This window comes from Muntiacus reevesi, chromosome 4 (assembly GCF_963930625.1).
Source record: "Muntiacus reevesi chromosome 4, mMunRee1.1, whole genome shotgun sequence".
Lineage (NCBI taxonomy): Eukaryota > Metazoa > Chordata > Mammalia > Artiodactyla > Cervidae > Muntiacus > Muntiacus reevesi.
Window position 1 is genome coordinate 59,632,856 of NC_089252.1, and position 25,608 is coordinate 59,658,463.

Below are 25,608 nucleotides of genomic sequence, written 5' to 3' on the forward strand. Positions count from 1 at the left end.
ATCTGAGCCACCAGGGAAGCCTATTAAGTAATAGATGTGCTGATTCACTTGACCTTGGTAATCACTTGAATACTGGGGAGGGTAGCCATTCCCTTCTCCAGGGGATCTTCCAGACCCAGGCACTGAACCCAGGTCTTCTGCATTGCAGGCAGATTCTTTACTATCTGAGTGACCAGGGAAGAGAGCTGGTAATCACTTTATATGTATATAAAATCATCACATTGTACACATGAAATATACAAAGTTCTAACTCGTCAAGTATACCTTAATAAATCTGGAAGAAAGAGGCTATATACTGTATGATTCAATTTATTTGGCATTCTGGAAAATGACAGCACTGATAAGTTGGAAATTGATCAGTGTTTTCCAGGACCTGGAGGTGCAGCCAAGAGGTGATTACAAAGGCGAGTGGGGAAACATTTTGGTGAAATGTATTGAAATGACACAGAAATGATGAAACATTCAGCATATTGGCTGTGGTGGTGACTACACAGCTTGTGTATTTGTCAAAACTTGTAGAATGTAAACTAAAGAGTAGGAAGGATGTACCATGAAGATTGCATCTTATTATTAATTTTTTAATTCCTATATTGAAAGCACAGATACTTGGAGAATGTAATAGAACACAAGATACAGTTTCAAGTAGTGACAGAAAAAGAAAAATTCAAAAAGACTAAAGTTACATGCAAGAAACTTTATAGGCCTGATGAGCATAAAATAAGACTTAAATAGAAAGACCTACTCAGATTATGGATAATAATTCTCAGTTATTCAAAGGTACAAAATCTTTTTCTAGCTCTTTAAAATAAATCTTATTCAAAATGCTAAGTAAATGTAGATTTTTACCAGATTAGCTTATTGAAATTTAACTTTAAAATATAAATATATATGAATAAACCTAGTTCTGTCCTAGACTAACCAGATATCAAAGTGTATTTTAATTACAATTACATCTTGTGTTAAATTGCACGTGAATAAAGAGACCAATTGAAGATAACAGAGTTCTGAATTGGATAAAAACACATGCCATATTTTAGAATGCATAGTTGGGATACTAAAGCCATGGGGGAAAATAATTATGTTCTATAAAAATAATTAAACTTTGATTTCCTACTTAACTCCTTACATCTGAATGAAGTGAGGATGGTTTTAAATTTAAATACAAAACAGCAAAGAGACTTAAAAAATTAATGTTGAAAAAAATGTGGGAAATATTTTGGTAACATTGAAATAGGAAAATTCTAAGCAAGACATAAAAAACATAAAATAGTGATAAATCTAATTATATAAATTTAAAAATATTTCTATATGGCCAAAAATATTCTGTCCAATATAGAAACATAAAAAGCAAATCACAAGCTGAAAAAATAATAATTCCACATATTTGTTAAATGGGATAATTTCCTTAGTATATAAAAATTAGTTTGAAAAAAACTGGCAATCAAATAAAACACATACAATCCATTAATAAGCAGTTCATGAAAGGATAAGACATCGTTTTAAATTTGTGAATAATTGTCCAAATTCTACACAACTTATTTATTTGTAATTGAATTATACAATGATTTGTATTTCTCTTATAGTCACTGTGGTGATGTTGAGCATCTTCTTATGAGTTTTTTTTTACCATTTTTATGTTTTCTTTGAGGACTGTCTATTTAGATCTTCTGCTTTTTCTATCGGGTTGTCAGTTGTTTCATTTGCAGATATTTTATCCCATTCTGTGGGCTATCTTTTCATTTTGTTTATGGTTTCTTTTGCTGTGCAAAAGCTCTTAAGTTTAATTAGGTCCCATGTATTTATCTTTCCTTTTATTTTCACTACTCTAGAAGGTGAATCAAAAATGTATGCTGTTGTAATTTATGCCAAAGAGTGTTCTGCCTACATTTTCCTCTAAACATTTAGTGTCTGACCTTACATTTACATCTTTGATCCATTTTGAGTTTATTTTTGTCTATGGTGTTGAAGAATGTTCTAATTGCATTCATTTACACTACTATATATGAGATAGAAAATCAACTACTGCATAACACAGTGAGAGGGTAATAGGCAGGAAGGCCAGGGGTCTCCAAATGGAGGAAATAGGCTGCAAGTGCCAGACATTTTTAATCTCTGTTCAACGGCAGGAGGAAACAAAGTAGTGATATTTTTTCCTTCTCTATACAAATTAAAAAGGAGGTTTTTCTTAAAATGCCGTGTTGCCATGACACTTGGTCTCACCTGAAGCTAACTATTCTCAAACCTTGAGTTAACCAATACATTTTTTCTTATGGGAATGTTTGTCTTAAACTATGTTAATGTACCCCAGACTCTGTCTTCAATTTCCACCAAATGGCTCAGAACCTACTTGACAAACCAGTATGTTATACTCAGATATTGTTCCCCTAATCTATGTAAATGAAATTATTGGTATGGTAATCTGCCCTTCTACAAGATTCAAGTCAATCGTTTTATGGCCTGGGATGAATCCTCTGGTGCCAGGATTATCACAAAGTGCAATTTATGGATGAGGGGCCTGGCACCATTCTGAGTTTTAAGACATTCCTTTCTAATTCTTCCTCAGTATATTGTGGCTTTTCCTGTTCCACAGGACCCGTTCAGATAAAAGGCATCTGTAGTGAAAGGATTTCATAAAGTGCAGCTTTTCTGGCTTGAGATTCAGCTGACTGGTTACCTGTGGCTATTTTACTCCCATCCCTGCTGTGCCCTTTGCAATGCATAACCGCTACTTCTTTAGGACAATAGATAGCAGCTAAAAGTCTCTCAATCTCTCTGAAATGCTTAATAGGTTCCCCTGTTGCTGTTTGAAACTGTCTTTCTTTCCATACTGCAGCATGAGCATGCAAAGTCAAATAAGCATACTTAGAATCAGTGTAGACATTTACTCGCTGCCCTTTGCTTAACTCTAGAGCTCGGGTCAGAGCCACAAGCTCCGCTAACTGGGCACTGGTTTCCTGGGGGAGAGATTTTGCTTCTAAAACCTGTTCAGCCGTCACCACAGCATAACCTGCTTTACGCTTTCCATCCCGAACAAAAGAACTGCCATCTGTAAATATTTCCATGTCAGGATTGTCTAATGGGGTATCCATTAGATCTTCCCGAGCTGCATAGTTTAAAGTTAGAAATCGGGGACAATCGTGGCCGGGTGTTTCATTTTCCTTCTCAGGAAGGAAAGTGGCAGGATTTAAATTTCCACAAACTTTAAGTTTAGTCCTTCTAACAACAATGACTGATATTTAAGAAGTCTGCTGTCTGTCATCCAAATATTAACCTTAGAATTTAAGATTCCGCTCACATCATGAGGAGTCAGTACAGTAAGGTTTCGTCCATTAATTATTTTTAAAGCTTCAGGTGCTAATAAAGCCGCTGCCCCAATTTCTCTTAGGCAGTGGGGCCACCCACGTGAAATTACATCTAATTCTTTGCTTAGATAAGCAATAGGTTGCTGGTGAGGCCCCCGGGGTTGTGTCAAAACTCCCAAGGCCATACCTTTTCTTTCAGTGACAAACAAATTAAATTCTGACCCTGTTAGCAAGCTCAAAGCGGGAGCTTGCAGGAGAGCAGTCTGAAGAACCTTAAAAGCCTTTTGAGTATCTGGAGGCCAAACCAGTTTGTCAGTTTGGGCCTGCTGGGTTTCAGCTATAAGGTTATATAAAGGCTGGACAAGTTCCCCATAACCCAGAATCCAAATAGGACAGTAGCCTGTGATTCCCAAAAACCATATCAATTGTCTTAAAGGCATAGGTAGGGGATGATTTAGTATAGGTTTAATTCTCTCAGGGCCTATGGCCCTAGTCCCTTCTGATATTATTAGGCCCAGATATCTAACAGATTTTTGACAAAGCTGAGCATTTTCTTTTGATGCCTTGTAACCGCAGCCTGCCAGAAAGTTTAAGAAATCTTCTGAGGCTTGTGAACAAGCTTCCTCTGTCTCAGCACAGAGCAAAATATCATCTACATATTGTAACACTACCGCTTCAGAGCTATTAAAGTTTTGTAGATCCCATGACAAACTTTGTCCAAATAAGTGAGGACTGTCATGAAATCCCTGGGGCAAAATTGTCCAGGTTAACTGAGAAGTTGGCTGAGTAGGGTCTTCAAAGGCAAATAGAAATTGACTTTCCTCTGCCAAAGGCATTGAATAGAAGGCATCTTTTAAATAAATTACTGAAAAATATTTGGCTCGTTCAGGAATTTCAGACAATAGAGTATAAAGATTAGGCATCATGGGGTGTAAAGTAATTACAGCCTCATTTATTATTCATAAATCTTGAACTAGTCTCCATTTACCATTTGATTTCTTTATACCCCAAATAGGAGTGTTGCATGGACTGTTACAGGGAACTAATAGTCCCTGCTCCTTTAAATTTTCAGTGATGAGTTTTAACACTTCCTTAACCTTAGGTTTCAGTGGATACTGTCTTATGTGGAAATAAGTGTGGGTCTTTGAGCTCGACAACTACAGGAATAGCATTTTGTGCTTGACCTACAGATTTTCCATCAGCCCATACTTTAGGATTTACATTTTGTTCAACTAAAGGGAGAGAAAGGGAGTGTTCCATATTCATGAAAATAGAGGCATGGACCTTGGTCAGTATATCCCTCCCCGAAACGGGTGAGGGTGATTCTGGCATGATCAGAAACTCGTGTGAAAATAGCACAGAATCCCAGTTGTAAGATAAGGAATAACTGAAATAATACCTTTTGGCTCATCTAGACAGTCCCATTATGGAAGTGGATGGGGAAGAAAGTGGGCTAGGGGCTTCTGTAATCACAGAGTAAGTTGCCTCAGTATCTAAAAGGAAATTGACGGATTGGCCTCCCACCGTTATCAATACCCGGGGTTCCTCAGGTGTAATTAGGACAGGAGTTTGTGTGGGGACCCCCAGGCACCTTCAGTCCTGATTGTCTTGAGAGTCTGACCCCTGAAACCTGCGCCTCTGGGGACAGTCTCTCCTCCAGTGTGGTCCTCTGCAGACCGGACATGGAGCCAGGAGCGGCTTAGATGCCTGAGGGCAATCCCGCTTGAGATGCCCCTCCTTTCCACAGCAATAGCAAGCCCATCCCTTTTCACCTGGGTCCCTCTGGGCATTTTCCTCAGGCTAAGAATGGTTTTCATAGCCATTGCGAAGGATTCTACCTGTTCCTTTGTCTTTTTCTGCCTTTCTTTCTTTTCCTCATATTCCCTACCATAATAGACTGTCTGAGCCAGTTGTAACAGATTATCTACAGACTGATTTGGACCATAAACCCGTTTTGATAACTTACGGTGAGAAATCTATTTTTAAGATCACTTTTCTATCTTCACTTTCAGGATCAATCTCAGTGAATCTGCGAAGGGCTTCTCTCAGTCTGTCTAGGAATTTATCAGGGGCTTTCTTCTCCTCCTGTTCTATGTCCACCTGTTTGCCATAGTCTAAAGGCTTAGAACATGCCTGCCTGAGTCCTTCAAGAATACATCTGACAAAATGACTCTGATCCCATCTTCCTTGGTCTAATTGTAAAACAGTATTATACTTAAGAGGCCCTCCAACTGTCCATCGTTCGCCATCCCCCAGTGGGTACCGCAGCCATGCAGTATCACATAGGAAGACCAGCTGTGTCTTCTTTAAGCCCTGGGGATCAAATCTATCCCAGTTTCTCAGGATACAGTTCAAAGGAATGAGGTTGGAATTATTAGCTCCCATCTGTAAGAGAGAAAAAAAGTGACCAGCGCCATTTTTTCTACCGGAGGCTTCCCTCCCTGCTTTAGATGGGGGTGTAGACAGCCTTTACACCAAAAGCTTTTCCTTCCTGGTCGGACTTAGTCTGTCCCTTACTGATACAGGCGTCACACTCATCCCTCCTGGGTCTACCACAGAGATGTGGTGGGGATGCACCAGGGGTAGATTTCACGGCATCCCTGACTGACGTCCAGCTCTTCACCATTAAAACCTTGCTTGCCTCTGATGCCATCTGGAGTGCAATCAGAGTAACCTTCCGGAATGCCTCCCAAGCTAAGACCGCTGGGGGAAACATTCGTCACCTGAGCGCCTATGCACGACCCTGAGTTTATTCCTGACCACAATAAGACCTGTACGAACTTAAAACTGAGATGCTCCTTCCAAGCGTCACCACACCAGTGTAAGAGCCTCCTCTGGTTCACTAAGGGCCAATGTTACCAAAGCGGGGGGGGGGGGGGGGGGGGGCATTGCAGTTCCAATCTGAGTAACCTTTAACCTCAGAGATGCTCTTGGAATTAGAGCTCCATCTAGCTTCTGAACTTTTGATTCCTAGTGAGGCTAGGCGCTTCCTGACTACCAATCCAAGTTTGGGACCTAGACCACAGTACACAGTAGCAACATAGATCACAAGCCCCTTGAAAGCCTATGATCTGATAGATTAGGTTAGTACTTCTAATTCCCAAGGAGTTATGAAACGGTCAAAGAGACAGAAAAGTTTGATCAAGAAAGGAGAGTTCGGTCCACATGCTTTGCCAGTTTCTTGTTGGTTCCCATAGGAGACGTTGGCTGCCTCTTGGCAGGTCGGTATAAACCCCCAACAGGTTTCTGCCATAAGCCGTATGAGGTCACCGTGGAACCGCAGAGCAGGACTCCTCACTTGCTTCATGCAGGGTGTTTCATTCATTCACACAAGCACACCATAGAGTTAGTAAAGTGTAGCAGAAGATGTGTTTGCTAGGAGAACAAAGAACTAGAGCGCCAAGCATCCTTACACTGTCCAGAAGGATCCTGGATGAGCCCCTAAGATGAAAGGTTGTTGCTGAAGGATAAGACGCTGGGATTCTTGGCATCCAGAGGAGACGAATTCAATCCAGGGCCAGAGAGGAGGCTGGATCGCTCAGAGCTTTTGTGTAATAAAGTTTTATTAAAGTATAAAGGAGATAGAGAAAACTTCTGATGTAGGTATCAGAAGGGGGCAGAAAGAGTACCCCCTGCTAGTCTTCAGCTGGATATTAAATAGTCACTGCTACTACTGCTAAGTCACTTCAGTCGTGTCCGACTCTGTGCGACCCCATCCCTGGGATTCTCCAGGCAAGAAGTGAAAGTGAAGTCACTCAGTCATGTCTGACTCTTCGTGACCCCATGGACTGCAGCCCACCAGGCTCCTCCATCCATGGGATTTTCCAGGCAAGAGTACTGGAGTGGGGTGCCATTGCCTTCTCTGTATATATTCACTAGCATTCTGTTAATGAAAAGAAAGGAATGTCTTAAAACTCAGAATGGCACCAGGCCCCTCATCCATAAATTGCACTTTGTGATAATCCTGGCACCAGAGGATTCATCCCAGGCCATAAAACGATTGACTTGAATCTTGTAGAAGGGCAGATTACCATACCAATAGTTTCGTTTACATAGATTAGGGGAACAATATCTGAGTATAACATACTGGTTTGTCAAGTAGGTTCTGAACCATTTGGTGGAACTTGAAGACAGAGTCTGGGGTACATTAACATAGCTTAAGACAAACATTTCCATAAGAAAAAATGTATTGGTTAACTCAAGGTTTGAGAATAGTTAGCTTCAGGTGAAACCAGGTATCATGACAATGCAACATTTTAAAAGAAACCTCCTTTTAAATTTGTATAGAGAAGGAAAAAATACCGGGAGTTTGTTTCCTCCTGCCGCTTGAGAGATAAAAATGTCTGGCACTTGCAGCCTATTTCTTCCATTTGGAGACCCCTGGCCTTCTTGCCTGTTACCCTCTCAAAGGGACTATTCTACAGCACAGGGAACTATTATATAGTACAGGGACCTCTACCCAATATTCTGTGATAACCTATATGAGAAAAATATCTAAACATAATGAGTATATATAACTCAATCACTTTACTGTACACCTGAAACTATCACTATATTGTAAATCAACTATATGACAATAAAACGAAAATTTCAAAGTACACAAATGAAGCAATTTCTTAATCAGACTTTCATATACTACAAATGCTTATCAAGCACTGGTTGTTCAGAATGTGATCAAAAAAATTTTCCACTGATAGTGATATCAATTTTGGTCATGAGTTGCATTTTGTCAATAACCATAAATATCAGCCTTTTAAATACACATACCAATTGACTCAACTGTTCCACTTCAAGGAACTCAAACCTAGAAAATTTCAAAAAGATTTCACTGCATAATTATTTCTCATAGAAAAAGAGCAAGGAAAACATGAACAGGATTTAATACATCAATGTCAGTGTATCTTCAAACCACAGTTAAGCAGAATGAGGAAAGAGAATGAGTTAAGTCTATATAAACAGATATGTAAAGCCCTTCAGGAGGCTCAGGAGTAAAATTCAAAATTCATAAATGGAAACACAGTTACAAACACAGTTATTTTTGCAAAGATTATTGTTTGAGTGACTCCATCTGGAAGAAATGGGAGGGGCTCTGGTTTGGGATGGATTTAGAACGTTTATTCTGCAGTACTGAATTTTGCTTAAATATATTTTATATGTACTAATGTCTAGCATATATTCAATAATTTTTCTAAAATTAAATACTACCCTAAAATGTCATATGTAATGCAAATAACATTGAACAAAAAGGATAATCTGTTTAGCATTAAATATTTTAACTATATAATAAAAAAATACAATAAAAGAATATCACTAAAATAAAACTAAGAATGAGATTGTATTGAAAGTATATCAGAAATTAAATAAAAATTAGTAAAAAAAAAATAGAGCAACTGTAAAAATTTCATTGACTAATATTATCTTTGATTCCCTACTGCATTTCAGCTTTCTAGATGCAATAATAAAACAGACATTAAAAGGTTACATTTTAACATATAAACTATTATTAATACACAGACATGTAGTTCTGTTTTTAGTTATAATTATCATAAATCATTTATAGAAATGAAAAGTTTGCATCAGATTTATGAAAACTTTTACATTCCAAGGAGACTGGCCCTAACACTGCATTATGTTCTTCACTATGAATAATGCAATTATTTGCTACTTGATAAGACATAATTTTCTCCAGAGTTTCTTCATAGCATTGGTCAACTCAGAATTTCTTAGACTGTAAATTAATGGATTCAACATGGGGCTTATGACTGTATAAAACACGCTCAATGATTTGTCAATGGGGAAGGTCTTAGCAGGTCTTGCATACATGAAAATGCATGGAAAAAAGAAACAGACAACCACAGTGATGTGGGAACCACAGGTCTGGAGGGCTTTCCTCCTCCCTTCCTTACTCAGGTTCTTCAGAGAGTGCAGGATGACTCCATAGGAGATGAGTAAGAGCAGAAATAAAATAATGCACATCAGTCCTCCATTAGCCAACACTAAGACACCGATGACATAGGTGTCAGTACAGACGAGTTTCAATAATGGGTGCATGTCACACATAAAGTGATCAATGACATTGGGGCCACAGAATGGGAGCCCATAAATGGTGCTAAGTTGAATAATTGAGTGCAGAAAACCTCCAAAACAGGACACAATCAGCAGCACAACACACACCCTCTGCCTCATGATCACCAAATAATGCAGGGGCTTACAGATGGCCACGTAGCGGTCATAGGCCATCACCAGCAGAATAGATATCTCGGATCCACCAAAAAAATGTTCTGTAAATAGCTGGGTCATGCAAGATTCAAAGGATATGGTATTTTTCCCAAGGAACAAGTCTGAAATCAATCTAGGGGTAATAGAAGAGGAATAAATTAGATCTATAAACGATAAGCAGGCAAGAAAAAAGTACATTGGTGAGTTCAGAGTCTTACTGACAGTTATAGTCAGGACAATGAGCAGATTGCCCACCATCGTCAAAATGTAGAAGAACAGGAACAGAACAAAAAGGACTTTCTGTTCCTTTGGATTCTGTGTGAGGCCCAGCAAGACAAAGTAAGTTACATTGTTCCTTGGCTCCATTTAGTCTGTTCAGGAGCTGACTTCACATATTAGCAGTTCACCTATGAAACAAAAGGAAAACTTACAATGTACTAGGATCTCAACCTTTTTTAATCTATTCAATTAAAAGAGTATTGTGGAGTATTTGCATGGAATGTGCCATAAATATTCAGATTACCAAGTTGAATGAGGCATAGTTCCCTACTCTCCATGGCATGATACATAATGAGGATTCAGACAATTTCATGCCGATGTAATAAGAGCCGTCTTAAGGGTATTCACACAAAGCCAAGGTTCAGTGTAAAAACGTATCAATCAAACCAGAATCAAGAAAGAAGTTTCAGAGGAGAGAAAGCTTTAGCTGAGTTTTAAAAGAAAAGTGAAAGCCCAAGAGAAGAGAAGAAAATTCCTTAAAAGTGTGCATCATTTATGACCTCACAAAGGTGCAATACTTGATATCAATCAAGCTAATTAGTCAGTATAAGTGGATCAAACTATGACTTGAAGGTCACTGTCCTGAACTGTCTCAAATTACACTGAGAATCCTTAGGACCTTAACCTGAATATTCCTCCTTTTCCTGCACAATAAATGCTGAAGCACTTTAATTTTGTGTCAAGCCCCTATCTCTCTACTTATTTTTTAACACTTAGAGGCAACATACAACTGTATTTATATTTATATCTATATATCTATATCTATAACTAGATATCAATTTAATACAAATAAAAATAAATTTTAAAGTTTCCACAATATAAAAGGAGTTCCCTGTCTCATGAAATGGTACCCACCTTCCATGTAATTGCTCAGGCAAAATACTTTAGAATTTTCTTCACTGGTTTATTGCTCTAATTTTATTTATTGGCACACTTGACAAATTCTGTTGTCTCTACTTTCAAAATATAACAAGCTTTATTTCCTTCCTGGCCAACTGCAGAATCTTCCTGCTGTGTCTTTCCACTTTTATTCCTTCCAGGAACAACTTGCTGTCCTAAAGTGGCTTGTATGATTGTTTTTGAATCTTGTTCTGATTATCTTACTTCATTTCTTAAAACTCCTGTAGTGAATTCCAATCATACACTCACAGTTTAATATGTCACACTTAAATTCTGCAGTAAGTACTATAATCCTCATTTCATAGTTGAGAAAACTAAAACTTTAAGCATCTAATTAATTATCCAAGATCACATATTTTTCAATGGCAAAACCAGAATTAAATCTAAGCTTGGCTTATTTCAAAGGAGTTTAATTTCTTACATAATAAAAGTCAGACAATTGTGAAGCCTGGTCCCCATTCTTCACTGTTGGTCTTACCTTGTGGAGTCTTGGTCACAATCTGAAGGAAGACTTCTTAAGTTACTCATAAAAACTTCAAATTCTTTATTCATTTAGTATGACAAAAAAGGCAAAAGAATGCAGTATTACTCCAGGATATATTTTATTTCATTCAGCTGTCTGTCCACTTTCTTCATGAAGTTTTTTGGTTATTCAGAAGATTGTCTTAATTGCAGTATAGATTATTTAAGAGAAATTTCATGGAACACACACACAGACACATGTATATGCACAAAAACAAATATTTACCATGTTAGGACAATTGATTAAAGTTATAAACAAATCCTATGTTGTGAAGGAAGATAGCATCCATCTTTTCCCAAGAAAATGTGTCTCTAGTAATTTCTATTCCTACCAACTTCAAAATATAAAAATACCATTTAGTTGTTTAGTCCCTCTCATTATATCATGGTGTAGAACAGACTAGTCAACTTGAGATTTTGACAGACAATTTGCATTGTTTTTCTTTTTTTAATGCAATGTTTTCAGCCTAATAAAGGACCACTTGAAAATTTTATATCAGTTCTTAAAATAATGTCACTTCTTTTCCCCAAAAGGGGCAAAGATCACTGGACATTTTGCCCCTTCTAATGACATTTATCATTGAGTTTTGGAGCTGGACTGTGTCCAAGACTGATTCTTTCTTAATTAAATTCACTGGGATTTTCCAGAAAGTTTTAAAAGTACATCTGTATGTGAAGATACTATTGGGTCAAATCACATAATTAGGGTCTGAAAGTGTAACATGGAGAAAAAAAATTGTTTTAGAACTGTCATGATGTTATTATGAGTCAAAAATAATCAGCTCAATCATTTTGTTCCAGTTAGACTAACTAGGCACACATTTCCCAGCCTGCAACAGCAATTTTTATTTCCTTTTATTTAATACCAAATTTATTTTGCCTTGAACTTAGGTTAAGTATATAATAATTTTCTCACCAAAATTTAGACGTAATACTTAATTATTTATCTGATTTTTTTTTTTTTTTTTAGGTTACCTATTTAAAGCCAGGAACTATACTCTGAGAACACAGCAATTAATAAAACAAGGGGAAAATCATGTAAAAATTCCTTCCTGCATGGGTCTCATGTTCTTATGAGTCAAACAATAAAGGAGAACATTTAGTAAAGCAAGAATTGTCTTATTCACTGCTTATAAGAAAGCAAATATGGTACTATGGCAGAAATAAAAGGAAAAAAATATACTGAAAGCTTGCTGCTTCGAGCTGAGTGTTATGCCAGCATTCATGACCCCTGTAGGAGAGAATTTCGATCCGGGGTCAGACACGAGGCTTGATTACTTGGAGCTTTTGTGTAGCAAAGTTTTATTAAAATATAATAGAGATAGGGGAAGCTTCTGACATAGACATCAGAAGGGGGCAGAAAGAGTGCCCCCTTGATGGTTTATAGCAACGTGTTTTATGTCTGATAGAAAGCACTCATCAGATAAGAGAGACACCCCAAGGCTGAGGGAGTTTCAGCAGGCTCCTCTCCCACAATATGGAGATTTGAGATAGGATGGCACAAGGTGTGTCATCCCCCGGCCAAAAAACAATTGACAGGAATACTAGTTTGTTGAGTCATTATCAGCCCAAGGTTTGAGAAAAGAAAAAAGTTAGTCTTAGGCAGAACCATTTTGAAGAAAGACAAATTCCAAAGGAAATATGTAGTTTCATTAACATAAGAAAAACGCATTGGTTAGCTCAAGGCAGAAACAGGTGTCTTTAATTTTGTGTAGAGAAGGGAAAAAAAAAAAAAAAGTCTGCCACTTGTAGTTTATTTCCTCCTGCCCCTTGGGGACCTCTGGCCTTCCCGCCTGTGACCCTGTCAATACTATGATAATGTAATTAAAGTAAATATTTTTTAAAAGGTGATGTTTAAGCTGAGATTCAAACACTAGAAAGTGGCTACCATTGGAATCACTGTTACAGACAGTAAAATTTAATTAGTTATAAAATTACTTCACTTCAGAGATGATATGATCTATATGTAGAAAACTCAAAAAAAATTTTCAAAGGGAAATTTTCACAATAATTTGTTTTTGTTTTCTTTAAGTGATAAGTGGTTGCACTTTTATGTTGTTCCTGATTTTTAACAAGAAAGATTTCAGTCTTCCAATGCTGAGACTAATATAAGCTATGGAGCTGTTCTATACAGCCTTTATTATGCTGAGGTACACTCTTTCTATATCCCGTTTCTTGAGAACATTTTGTTGTGAATGAATGTTGAGTTTCTATACTATCAATGAACAATCCAAAGATCAAATCAAGAAAACAATTCCATTTACAACAATGTCAAGGAGTTAACTACCTCAGAACAAACAAAGTAGGAAAAGGTTTGTATGCTAAAATCTACAAAATATTGCTGAAAGATATTACAGAAGACACAAATAAATGGAAAACATTTATTTTCTGGACTGGTGATCTGGACTATTTAATATTATTAAGATGTCAATGCTACCTAAAGTGATCTACAGAGTCGATGCAATCCCTAATAAATCCCCCAATATTTTTTGTACAAATAGAAACCTTCATTTAAAATTCATATGAAATCTCAAGGGAATCTAAACCAGCAGGACAATCTTGAAAAAAGAACAGATTGGTGGATTTCCTATTCCTGGTTCTATAACATGCGACAAAACAATGGTAATCATAGCAGTGTGGCTTTGGCATAAAGACAGACATATAGGAGAGAGTAGTCAACATGCAGGGTAGGAAAACCCTGAGATCACTTCCTTCCATGGGAATACCAAAATTATAACTATTTACAGAGCACTTTTCAAGGGGCAGAGTGGAAAAGAATCCACCTGTCAAAGCAGGAAACACAGATGCAGGTTCTATCCCTGAGTCAAGAAGAACCCTAGAGTAGGAAATGGCAACCTGCTCCAGTATTCTTACCTGGAAAATACCATGGACAGAGGAGCCTGGTGGGCTATAATCCATGGGGTCACAAAGAGTCAGATATGACTGAGCACACACACATAATAATAATATAGAACAATTACTAAAGAGACTGATGTAAAGACTAGCAGGATAATCCCCTACAGCAAAAGATGTGATATAAAGAAGGAACCACAGCAAACAAGTAGCAAGAGTGAAGACACAATATAGTCAAAACCATGTCCCCGAGTGGTAAACCACACAGGATGGTAATAACAGTTGCAGAGTTTCTCCTCAAGAAATCAGGATCTGAGCCTCACTTCAAGCTCTACAGCCAAGAATCTTGAACCAGAAAGAGGGACCCTCAAAATATCCTGGCTTTGAGGACCAGTGGGGCTTACTTTGGGGAGAGCTGGAAGATACCTGTAAGAAGCAGAAACTCCAACCCAAAAGAGCACGCATGCAAATCACACAGGCTCTGGCACCCAGAGGATAAACAGTATTTTGAAAAGAGCTCAGGTAGACTAAGGTGACAGTGATGACAATAAAAAGTAATCTAGGTTTGGTGAACAGAAGCCTGAATTGAAACACCAGAATTTGGTTCAGGAAAATCATGGCCCCTTATCTAATTACTAGGCTTCCCTGGTGACTCAGATGGTAAAGAATCTGCCTGCACTTTGGGAGACCTGGGTGTTATCCCTAGTTGGGAAGTTTCCCTGGAGGAGGGCATGGTAATCCACTCAAATGGAGTGGAGAATCCCATGGACAGTGGAGCCTAGCGGGCTACAGTCCGTGGGATCGCAAAGAGTTGGACTCGACTGAGCCACTAAGCACAGCACACATCTAACTACCAGGTGTAAAGACTTTTTGGACCCCTCAGGTGGTGCAGTGGTAAAGAATCCATCTGCCAATGCAGGAGACAAAAGAGATGATGACTTGATCCCTGAGACAGATAGATTACCTGGAGTAGGAAATGGCAACTTGTTCCAGTATTCTTGCCTGGAAATTTCTTGGGCAGAGCAGCCACAGTCCATGGGGCTGCAAAGAGCCAGACATGACTGAGCATAAACACACTTCCCCCCCCACCCCCAAATCCAGAGATCTTTGAATGAATTGTATTATGGAATAAGATGCTTGCAATATGATCACACATAGGTGATATAAGTCTTCATTCCAACCTTTCTATGAAGGATCTGAAAAAAAATATTTAATTCACTATACTACCACACTTCCAAATTATGAATAAGGGGAGTTCACACCTGGATACTGCAGTGAACATGATTGGGATCTAGGATTAACCACCTATTCTATTATGTAGGAATATGGAAACTAGATTCAGGATGAAAGTTCTCTGCATGTTACTTCTCAAATTCCTTCCCTGCCACAAGTTTAAAAAGATAATTATCTTTAAACATTTTAAAGTACTGGGGCAAAAAAAAAAAAGCAGCCAGACTGTAAAGAGGGTCCGCGGTGTTACATGAATAAATCTTCTAACCTGGGTGACTCCCATATATGGCCACACCTATATAAACATGATAGTGAGGTAGTACAAATGGAGGCATAGTAGTCATAGGCCAGACCCATCAGTAGAATGATTTCAGCCACATCAATTGATGGTCAGCAAAGTTTTAAGTCATGAACTTCCTAAAGGAGATGGTTTTTCTTTCAGCAATAATTAAAGTTAACACTTAAGAGGTCAGGGAGTAAGAATAGCAGCTATCCATAAGGGATTTAAAAACATAAAATATGTAAAACACTAACAAAGAGGATAAAAAATACAATGAAAACACCATCCTCTTCATGGACAGGAGTTCTCAAATCTCTAAAGATATAAACTTTTCCTAAACTATTCTTTGTAAGTCAAAAATTGAAGCATAATTTTTGTGACTGGGCCTTTATTATAAATTTAATTTGACAATATATATATATGCAAAAACAGACATAATTCTGAAAAAGAAGAGTAATGAAGAAGCTCTGGGCTTATTGGATTTCAAAATGCTCTATAGATGAATTGCAATTATACCATGCATTAAATAGTATATAACTGAAGAAATCAGTGGAACAGAATAAAATCCAGAATTGCATCCACATAAATGTGGAATTTTAGAATACAGTAAAGTTAGGATTTCAAATCAGTGGTGAAAGATAATTATGCAGCTACCAAAAAAAATCATTTAGAAAACAATAAAATACAATTCTTATTTAACTCCTTATGTATCAAAATAAATACCTGATGGAAAAAAACATTTCATACAAAATATAAAACCACAAAAGTGCTAAAATATTAATGTTTAAAAAATATGGAATAATAATATGTTTAGGGAGAAATGAGCAAAACTTTAATGTTGAAACAAGAAACACATAAAATATTCATAAATCTGACCAAGTAAATAACCAAAAAAAATCTGCATAGCCGAGAAAGAATTCTGTATAGCAAAAGAAATTCAAAATCAAATAACAGGCCAGAAAATTAAATACATAGATAATGGTTTTTTGAAAAGATTATTTCCTTAGTATATAATTGCTTATAGAAGTAAGTATGAAAAAGAAAATAATCAAAAATATTAATAGATAACTCAAAGATATAAAACTTAAACATGTGAAAAGATGCCTAAAGCCATTATATTTAAAGAATGACAATTAAAGTACACAAATGAATTATAAATGCTTTAGTGAACCATATTGTCATATCCCCCAAACTGATCACTGGTTGTTAAGAAGGTAAACAGGAGCTATTCTCAGACTGTGGGCAGAAATGTAGGTATAAACTCATGAATCATTTTGAAAATAACTATGAATATCAACATTTTAAACACATATTCCCTGTGATTCCCAAAATCTCTACTTCTGGAAACTAGCATTTCTAAGAATACATAATCAATAAGTTACATATTTATTGCAGAATTACACATCATAGGAAAAGATCAGAAATGAAATGAAAAGTACTGGATACACTAATTCAGGAATGTTATAAGGGAAAATAACATATTTTAAGAATAACTGAGAATGAGTTATATCTATACAGACTGTTATGGAAAGATCCTCACTGTGTTTAATAATAAAATGTAAATATTTACTTCAGACATTTGTATACAAAATCATAGATAAATATGCTTGTATTTGTAAAAATTAAAACTTGAATAATCTTAAGAAACAGATGTGTGACTACTCTGGGGAAGAAAACTAGGAAACACTGAAAAGGATGAATAGGAGGTTTGGTTTGGTTTTAAAGGTCATTTTACTAAGCTTTCAAGGAACAAATCATTCCAAATGTATATGGACACTTCCTATGAATATCAACTCAGTTTGTAACTTGCCTTTTTGCTTTCTTGCAGGTGTTTTTATTGAACAGAATCTCTTCATACATTCAAATTTATCAGTCTCTCCTTGCCTTCTTTTGAACTATTTTGAAAGAAGATATTTTTCACTTGCATCATTTCATGTGGTTTCAAATTTTATTAATTATTATTATGCTTTCCTTTTACATTAAAAAGTGTCACAGAAAATTTCACATGTAATGCAACTGAAATTGAATACAGAGAACAATGTATATAATTAAACATTTTCACTAATAAAATGACAAGAAAAGGACAAAATGACTAAATGACTAAAAAATAAAACTAAGTCTCAGAAAATAACTTTACAGATAAATGAATAAATTGATTAAAATCATTGAAATTGTAAACATTGTATTTATTATATATTTTTATCAACTTACTCCTTATACATATTACACCTTACTAGGGAAAGTAGTAACCAAAATGCAATATACAGAGCTGATATTTTACCAGAGAAGCATATTAGTAACCCAATCATACAGCTAATTGTTATAATTATAAAAATGCTTTAAATGAATGGGGTAGGTCAATCCATTTTAAGAGACTTTTGGTTTCTAAGGAGATGGGCACTAAAGTTATATGAACCTCTTCATGGTGAATGTCAAACTTATTTGCTTCAAGATATGATGTTTCTTCTCCAGAGTTTCTCCATAGCATCCATCATCTCTGAGTTTCTCAGAGTGTAGATTAATGGGTTCAGCATGGAGGTTATGACTGTGTAAAACACACTCAATGATTTGTCAGTGGGGAAGGTCTTACATGCAGGTCTTGCAATGGGGAAGGTCTTGCATGCAGGTCTTGCATACATAAAAATGCAGGGAGCAAAGAAGCAGACACAGAAGTGTGGGAACCAAAGGTCTGGAGGGCTTTCTGCCTCCCTTCCTGACTCAGGTTCTTCAGAGAGTGCAGGATGACTCCATAGGAGACGAGTAAGAGCAGGAATACAATAGTGCAGATCAGTCCTCCATTGGTCACAAGTTAAATGCCAATGACATAAGTGTCAGTATAGACGAGTTTCAGTAAAGGGTACATGTCACAGAGAAAGTATTCAATGACATTGGGACCACAGAATGGGAGCCCATAAACAGTGCTAAGTTGAATAATTGAGTGCAGAAAACCTCCAACCCAGGACACCACCAGCAGCGCCAACACACACCCTCTGCCTCATGATCACCAAATAATGCAAAGGCTTACAGATTGGCCACGTATCGGTCACAGGCTACCACCAACAGAAGAAAGACTTCAGATCCACTGAAAAGGTGCTCTATAAAGAACTGAGCCATACAAAATTTGAAATATATGGTATTTTCTTCAAAGAACAGATCAGAAATCAATTTGGGGGTAATGGCTGAAGAATAAATAGCATCCATGAATGATAAGCTAGCAAGAAAAAAGTACATGGGTGAGTTTAGAGTCTTACTGACAGGACTGTCACAATGATCAGGTCAAATGGTCAAAATGTAGAAGAGCAAAAACATAATAGAAAAGACTTTCTGCTCCTTTGGCTTCTGTGTGAGGCTCAAAAGGACAAAGTAAGTCACATTGTTCCTTGATCCCATCTATTCTTTTATAGGTACTGATTTCACATATTAGAAATAGTTTACCTATAAAGCAAGGAAAAATATTTTAAACTATTATAAGCTAAATATGGCTTCCCATGTGGCTCAGTGCTAAAGAATCTGCCAGCCAATGCAGAGATGCAGGTTAAATTCCTCGGTCAGGAAGATCCCTGGAGAAGGAAACAGTAACCCACTCCAGTATTCTTGCCTGGGAAATCCCATGCAGAGAAGCCTGGTGAGCTACAGAGCACGGGATCATAAAAGAGTTGGACACAACTTAGCGACTAAGCAACAAGAACAAAGCTTGATATTGTCTTTGTTCATTCAGTCAAAAGTGTTTATGGACCTACTCTATAGCACAGAGAACTCTGCTCGATATTATGTAACAACCTAAATGGGAAAAGAACTTGAAAAATAATAGATGCATGTATAAATATAAGTAAATCATATTGCTGTACACTTTAAAATAATACAACATTGTTAATTAACTACACTCCAAAATAAAGTAAAAGGTTTTTTAAAGATGCCTGTGGAGCAGCTCTTTGTATCAAACATCCTATCACAGAAATTAGGATTACCATGTTGAATATGATTGCTTCCATACTCTCAATGATTTAATACATGATGATTGGATTATATGATTTATAACCTACTTAATTATAAATATATTCATGTTGTGCTAAGGAACACCTAAATCAAATTGATAGTAGGGAATTCTTCCCAGAGGAAGCAATGCTTTACCTGATTTTAAAGAAGTGGGAAAACAGAAGAGGATAGCAGGGAATAAAATGAAAAGATGCAATATGTTTAAAGTCACAAAACCATAATACTGAAGATTCACTTAAAATAATCTACATATTCAGTCAGTATAACAAATTTGATTATAAAGACCAAAGGTCATTGTATTACCTGTTTAGTTCAGTTCAGTTCAGTTCAGTCGGTCAGTCATGTCTGACTCTTTTTGACCCCATGAATCGCAGCACGCCAGGCCTCCCTGTTCATCACCAACTCCCGGAGTTTACCCAGACTCATGTCCATTGAGTCGGTGATGCCATCCAGCCATCTCATCCTCTGTTGTCCCCTTCTCCTGCCCCCAATCCCTCTCAACATCTGGGTCTTTTCCAATGAGTCAACTCTTTGCATCAGGTGGCCAAAGTATTGGCGTTTCAGCTTCAGCATCAGTCCTTCCAATGAACACCCAGGACTGATCTCCTTCAGGATGGACTGGTTGGATTCCTTGCAGTCCAAGGGATTCTCAAGAGTTTTCTCCAACACCACAGTTCAAAAGCATCAATTCTTCGTCGCTCAGCTTTCTTCACAGTCCAACTCTCACATCACTACATGACCACTGGAAAAACCATAGCCTTCACTAGATGGACCTTTGGTGACAAAATAATGTCTCTGCATTTTAATATGCTGTTTAATTTGGTCATAACTTTCCTTCGAAGCAATAAGCATCTTTTAATTTCATGGCTGCAATCACCATCTGCAGTGATTTTGGAGCCCAGAAAAATTAAGTATGACACTGTTTCCACTGTTTCCCCATCTATTTGCCATGACATTTTGGGACCAGATGCCATGATCTTAGTTTTCTGAATGTTGAGCTTTAAGCCAACTTTTTCACTCTCCTCTTTCACTTTCATCAAGAGGCTCTTTAGTTCTCCTTCAATTTCCGCTATAAGGGTGATGTCATTTGTATATCTGAGGTTATTGATATTTCTCCCGGCAATCTTAATTCCAGCTTGTGCTTCATCCAGCCCAGCGTTTCTCATGATGTACTCTGCATATAAGTTAAATAAGCAGAGTGACAATATACAGCCTTGACATACTCCTTTTCCTATTTAGAACCAGTCTGTTGTTCCATGTCTAGTTCTAACTGTTGCTTCCTGACCCGCATATAGGTTTCTCAACAGGCAGATCAGGTGGTGTGGTAATCCCATCTCTTTCAGAATTTTCCACAGTTTATTGTGATCCACACAGTCAAAGGCTTTGGCATAGCCAATAAAGCAGAAATAGATGTTTTTCTGGAACTCTCTTGCTTTTTCAGTGTTAGATCTGCTTATTCAGAACAATAATTGCCTTCCTTCCACCTTTCAATAGGATGTTTTTCATTTCATTTGGTAGAAAGCAATGCCAACCCACCCCAGTATTCTTGCATGGAAAATCCCATGAACAGAGAAGCCTGGTGGGCTACAGTCCATGGGGTCTTGAGGCATCAGACACTACTGAGTGGCTTCACTTTCACTTTTCAATTTCATGCACTGGAGAAGGAAATGGCAACCCACTCCAGTGTTCTTGCTTGGAGAATCCCAGGGACAGAGGAGTCTGGTGGGCTGCCATCTATGGATTTCATTTGAGACTTCAAACTTAACATCATATTCCTAGCAATGTTAAATAATTTCTAGTTTCTCTCAGATGGTAGATGCTTTCTCTACAGCCCTCTTTGTTCTCTTCTGGGAACATTGAGATCACCTTTTATTGTTCATATTTCTACCAGTTGTCTCTTAAAGGCAATTTAGGATTTTTCTATCAGGCAGCCCAAAACTCTTTCAGCATCTACACACTACCCAATCCCAAAGCCACTTGCACATTTTTTGGTATTTAGTATAATACTTCTTTGTATCAAGGTCTTTATCAGTTTGTCTTTATCAGTTACTTATCAGTTACTTTGTTGTAATAAAGTAACAAAAATTGGGTGGAATTAAAAAATGGAAACTTATCATTACACCATTCTGGATGCTAGAATTCTAAATCAAGTGTCAACAGTATTGGCTACTTCTAAAGACAGTGAGAAAAGGACTTGTTCCCTACTTTTTTCCTTGGCTTAAATATGACCAGATTTAAGTTCACATGGTTTTCTCCATGTAAGCCTATCTGTATCTGAATTTCCCTTTTAATAAGAAAACTAGTCTTGTTGCATTAAGGTTCGCCCTAGTGACCTTATTTTAAATAAATTACCTCTGTAAAGAACCTATTTCCAGATAAACTCACATTTTCTAGCTTTAAAGATTAGGACGACAACATATACATTTTAAGAGGACACAAAGGAACCATAATTGTGTCCTCAGACATATTATATAAGTCACAACAATCACTGCCCCAGATAATGCCTCCCCAAGCTCATGTCTTACAACTCTCCATGTTCACTCTGCCCAAGACCTTATCAGTTCAGGTCAGTTCAGTCACTCAGTCGTGTCCAACTCTTTGCAACCCCATGGACTGCAGCACACCAGGCCTCCCTGTCCAGCACCAACTCCCGGAGTCTACCCAAACTCATTGAGTCGATGATGCCATTCAACCATCTCATCTTCTGTCTCCTTCTCTGTCTGCCCACAATCTTTCCCAGCATCAGGGTCTTTTCCAATGAGTCAGCTCTTCACATCAGGTGGCCAAAGTATTGGAGTTTCAGCTTCAACATCAGTCCTTGTAATGAACACTCAGGGCTGATCTCCTTTAGGATGGACTGGTTGGGTCTCCTTGCAGTCCAAGGGACCCTCAAGGGTCTTCTCTAACACCACAGTTCAAAAGCATCAATTCTTCAGCCCTCAGCTTTTTTTTACACTCGAACGCTCACATCCATACATGACTGCTGGAAAAACCATAGCCTTAATGACACGGACCTTTGTTGGCAAAGTAATGTCTCTGCTTTTTAATATGCTGTCTAGGTTGGTCATAACTTTCCTTTCAAAGAGTAAGCATCCTTTAATTTCAGGATAGCCCTCAAATAGTCAAAGTGCTTTTCCATCTCTATAGTTCCATTTTTTCTTTTGTAGAACGTACTTTCAGAGATTGGAAACATTTTATCTTTAAAATGATGGGACATAGTGTAGAACAATATATTGTAAGTTTAATCTTATTTATACAATTTACAAATATTTACCAGGTACTTAACATTGTGTTCCATTTTTCAGATAATGTAAACTCAGAGCCATCTCAAAGTGTCTACTAAATTAATTAATGGTCAGGGCATATACCAGGTGTGATACTATCAGAGAACAAAAATAGTAGTGTGACTGTGGAAGCATCTTTTCATTAAACTCTCCTTCATTTCCAGATAAGGATACTTCTTGAGGTTAAAAGATGGCTTCTGACCTAATTTAATTTTTTAACCTTTTCATGACAGATATCATATAAGTCTTAACCAGCCACATTCTACGTTCCAAGATTATCTTGTTCCACTTGTTACTCAGTGATAGTGAACATTCCTTGGGGTTTCCATTTAGCAAACTCTTAGATTTGATTATAAACGTCTCTTTCTACTCCAGTGACCTAGTTTATATAACATGAAAGCCAAAAGCCTTATTAAACTGGGTTTTAGATAAACTTCATCATTAATATGTATAACTCGAATGTCTTTAAAAGTCTTCTTTTAGAAAATATACATCATTTTTATCATGAAAGCTATTTCAAAACCAGTAAAATGTACTTTATTAAAAAGCAGAGACATTACTTTGTCAACAAAGGTCAGTCTAGTCAAAGCTATGGTTTCTCCAGTAGTCATGTATTGATGTGAGAGTTTGGTTATAAAGAAACTTGAGCATCAAAGAATTTCTGCTTTTGAACTGTGGTGTTGGAGAAAACTCTTGAGAGTCTGTTGGACTGCAAGGAGATCCAAACCCATCCATCCTAAAGGAAATCAGTCTGTATTATTCATTGGAAGGACTGATGCTGAAGCTGAAACTCCAATATTTGGCCACCTGATGTGAAGAACTGACTCATTTGAACAGACCCCGATGCTTGGAAAGATTGAGGGCAGGAGGAGAAGGGGCTGACAGAGGATGGGATGGTTGAATGTCATCACTGACTCAATGGACATGAGTTTGGGTAAACTCCAGGAGTTGGTGATGGATGGGGAGGCTTGGCGTGCTACAGTCCATGGGGTTACAGAGTCAGACATGACTGAGCAACTGAACTGAACTGAAAATATACTTTTATAAATCTAGGTGTAATACTTTGAATAAGTGTCAATCACCACCCTGGGTCATAATTTTCATATTTGTAAAATGAGATTATGAGACTTAACTGAACTTTTCTAAGTATCTAGTGGGCTGCATATATGTATGTAGCAGAGTTCTTGAACCAACATAGATAATCAGTTTTCATTATTTTTTTTTTTACAAAATATCAGAAATTCAATTTAAGCATATCAGCAAGCTTGTATCCCTCTGAAATGTAAAACATGGTGAGAAAACAAATGTTTTATTCAATTATTTACATTAATATAGACCAAAATATCTTAATGAAAAGAAATAACAAGATTAGAAGAATATAAAAATTTTCACTTGTTATGAAGAATTATACACATGTGCTCAGTCACTTTAGTCATGTCCAACTCTTTGTGGCCCTATGGACTGTAACCTGCCAGGCTCCTCTGTCCATGGGATTCTCCAGGCAAGGATACTGGGGTGGGTTGCCATGCCCTCCTACAGGGGATCTTCTTGATCCAGGGATTGAACTCGTGTCTCCTGTGTCTCCTGCATTGCAGGTTGATTCCTTACCATTGAGCCATTGGGGAAGCCCATATATACACATATAAATATATATAATTATATTTAATGCATCACATTTTATATTAAAAATGACCAAAAAAATCTTCAATTTATACTTAAAAAAAAAAGAAAGAAAAAGCTGAAGCTCAGAATTCCAAATTAACTTTCCCAAAGTTACCTGATTTTAAGTGACAGACCTGGAATTGGAGTCAGTTTGGTTTATTTAATTTTCTCTATGGTCAGCTGTTTTTATTTGTTTTTTTTTAATTCGGTTCTTAGAAACTAAAGTGATGTGATTTCCTATGTACTGCAATACAGAAATTTATACAAATGCAAAGCCTGGTTTCCACTATTAACTATTAAAGTCTTACCTTTTGTAAACTTGCTCACAATTTGAAGGAGACTTTTTGACTTATTCATGAAATCTTTGGGCCATCTGCTTAACCTGTCAAGGACAAAAAACTGTATTATTCTTTGTTGTTTTTTTTTTTTTAGAAAGGAATATTGCTTTTATTTATTTATTTATTTATTTTTCAGCCTTAATTTTTTCCCAATTATTTTTATTAGTTGGAGGCTAATTACTTTACAGTATTGTAGTGGTTTTTGCCATACATTGACATGAATCAGCCATGGATTTACATGTGTTCCCCATCCTGAAACCCCCTCCCACCTCCCTCCCCATCCCATCCCTCTGGGTCATCCCAGTGGACCAGCCTCGAGCACTTGTCTCATGCATCCAACCTGGACTGGAGATCTGTTTCACACTTTATAATATACATGTTTCGATGTCATTCTCTAAGATCATCCCACCCTCGCCTTCTTCTATAGAGTTCAAAAGTCTGTTCTATACATCTGTGTCTCTTTTTCTGTCTTGTATATAGGGTTATTGTTACCATCTTTCTTATTCTTTGAAGGCATATTTGATTTCATATGCCTATGTCTGTCCATTTTCTCATCTTCCAAGTAGTTCAGAAAATTGTTACCTACATTGTAGCTCCATTCCAAAAAAATCACAATAGAAGAAAAACTAAAGGTTTCCCATTAGAAAAGTTTCTCAAAAACTCACAAAAAATCCTATATCATCCTATGTCTACATATGAAGATAGCAGTAGCTATTTTACCAGGGAAATTTGTATCTCATCCA

At 37.1% G+C, this 25,608-nt stretch overlaps 1 protein-coding gene across 1 annotated transcript; it reads right to left on the bottom strand.

Annotated features, from left to right (window-relative positions):
- Positions 1–8,963: 8,963 nt before the first annotated feature.
- LOC136167430 (olfactory receptor 4A47-like) lies at positions 8,964–9,887 on the bottom strand. The gene has a single exon (XM_065935012.1). The coding sequence runs from the start codon at positions 9,885–9,887 to the stop codon at positions 8,964–8,966; it is 924 nt and encodes a 307-aa protein (XP_065791084.1).
- Between the last annotated feature and the right edge of the window lie 15,721 nt (positions 9,888–25,608).

What these genes read in the sequence shown, in the direction of transcription:
- LOC136167430 (XM_065935012.1), bottom strand. Translation starts at nt 9,887, where the DNA reads ATGGAGCCAAGGAACAATGTAACTTACTTTGTCTTGCTGGGCCTCACA.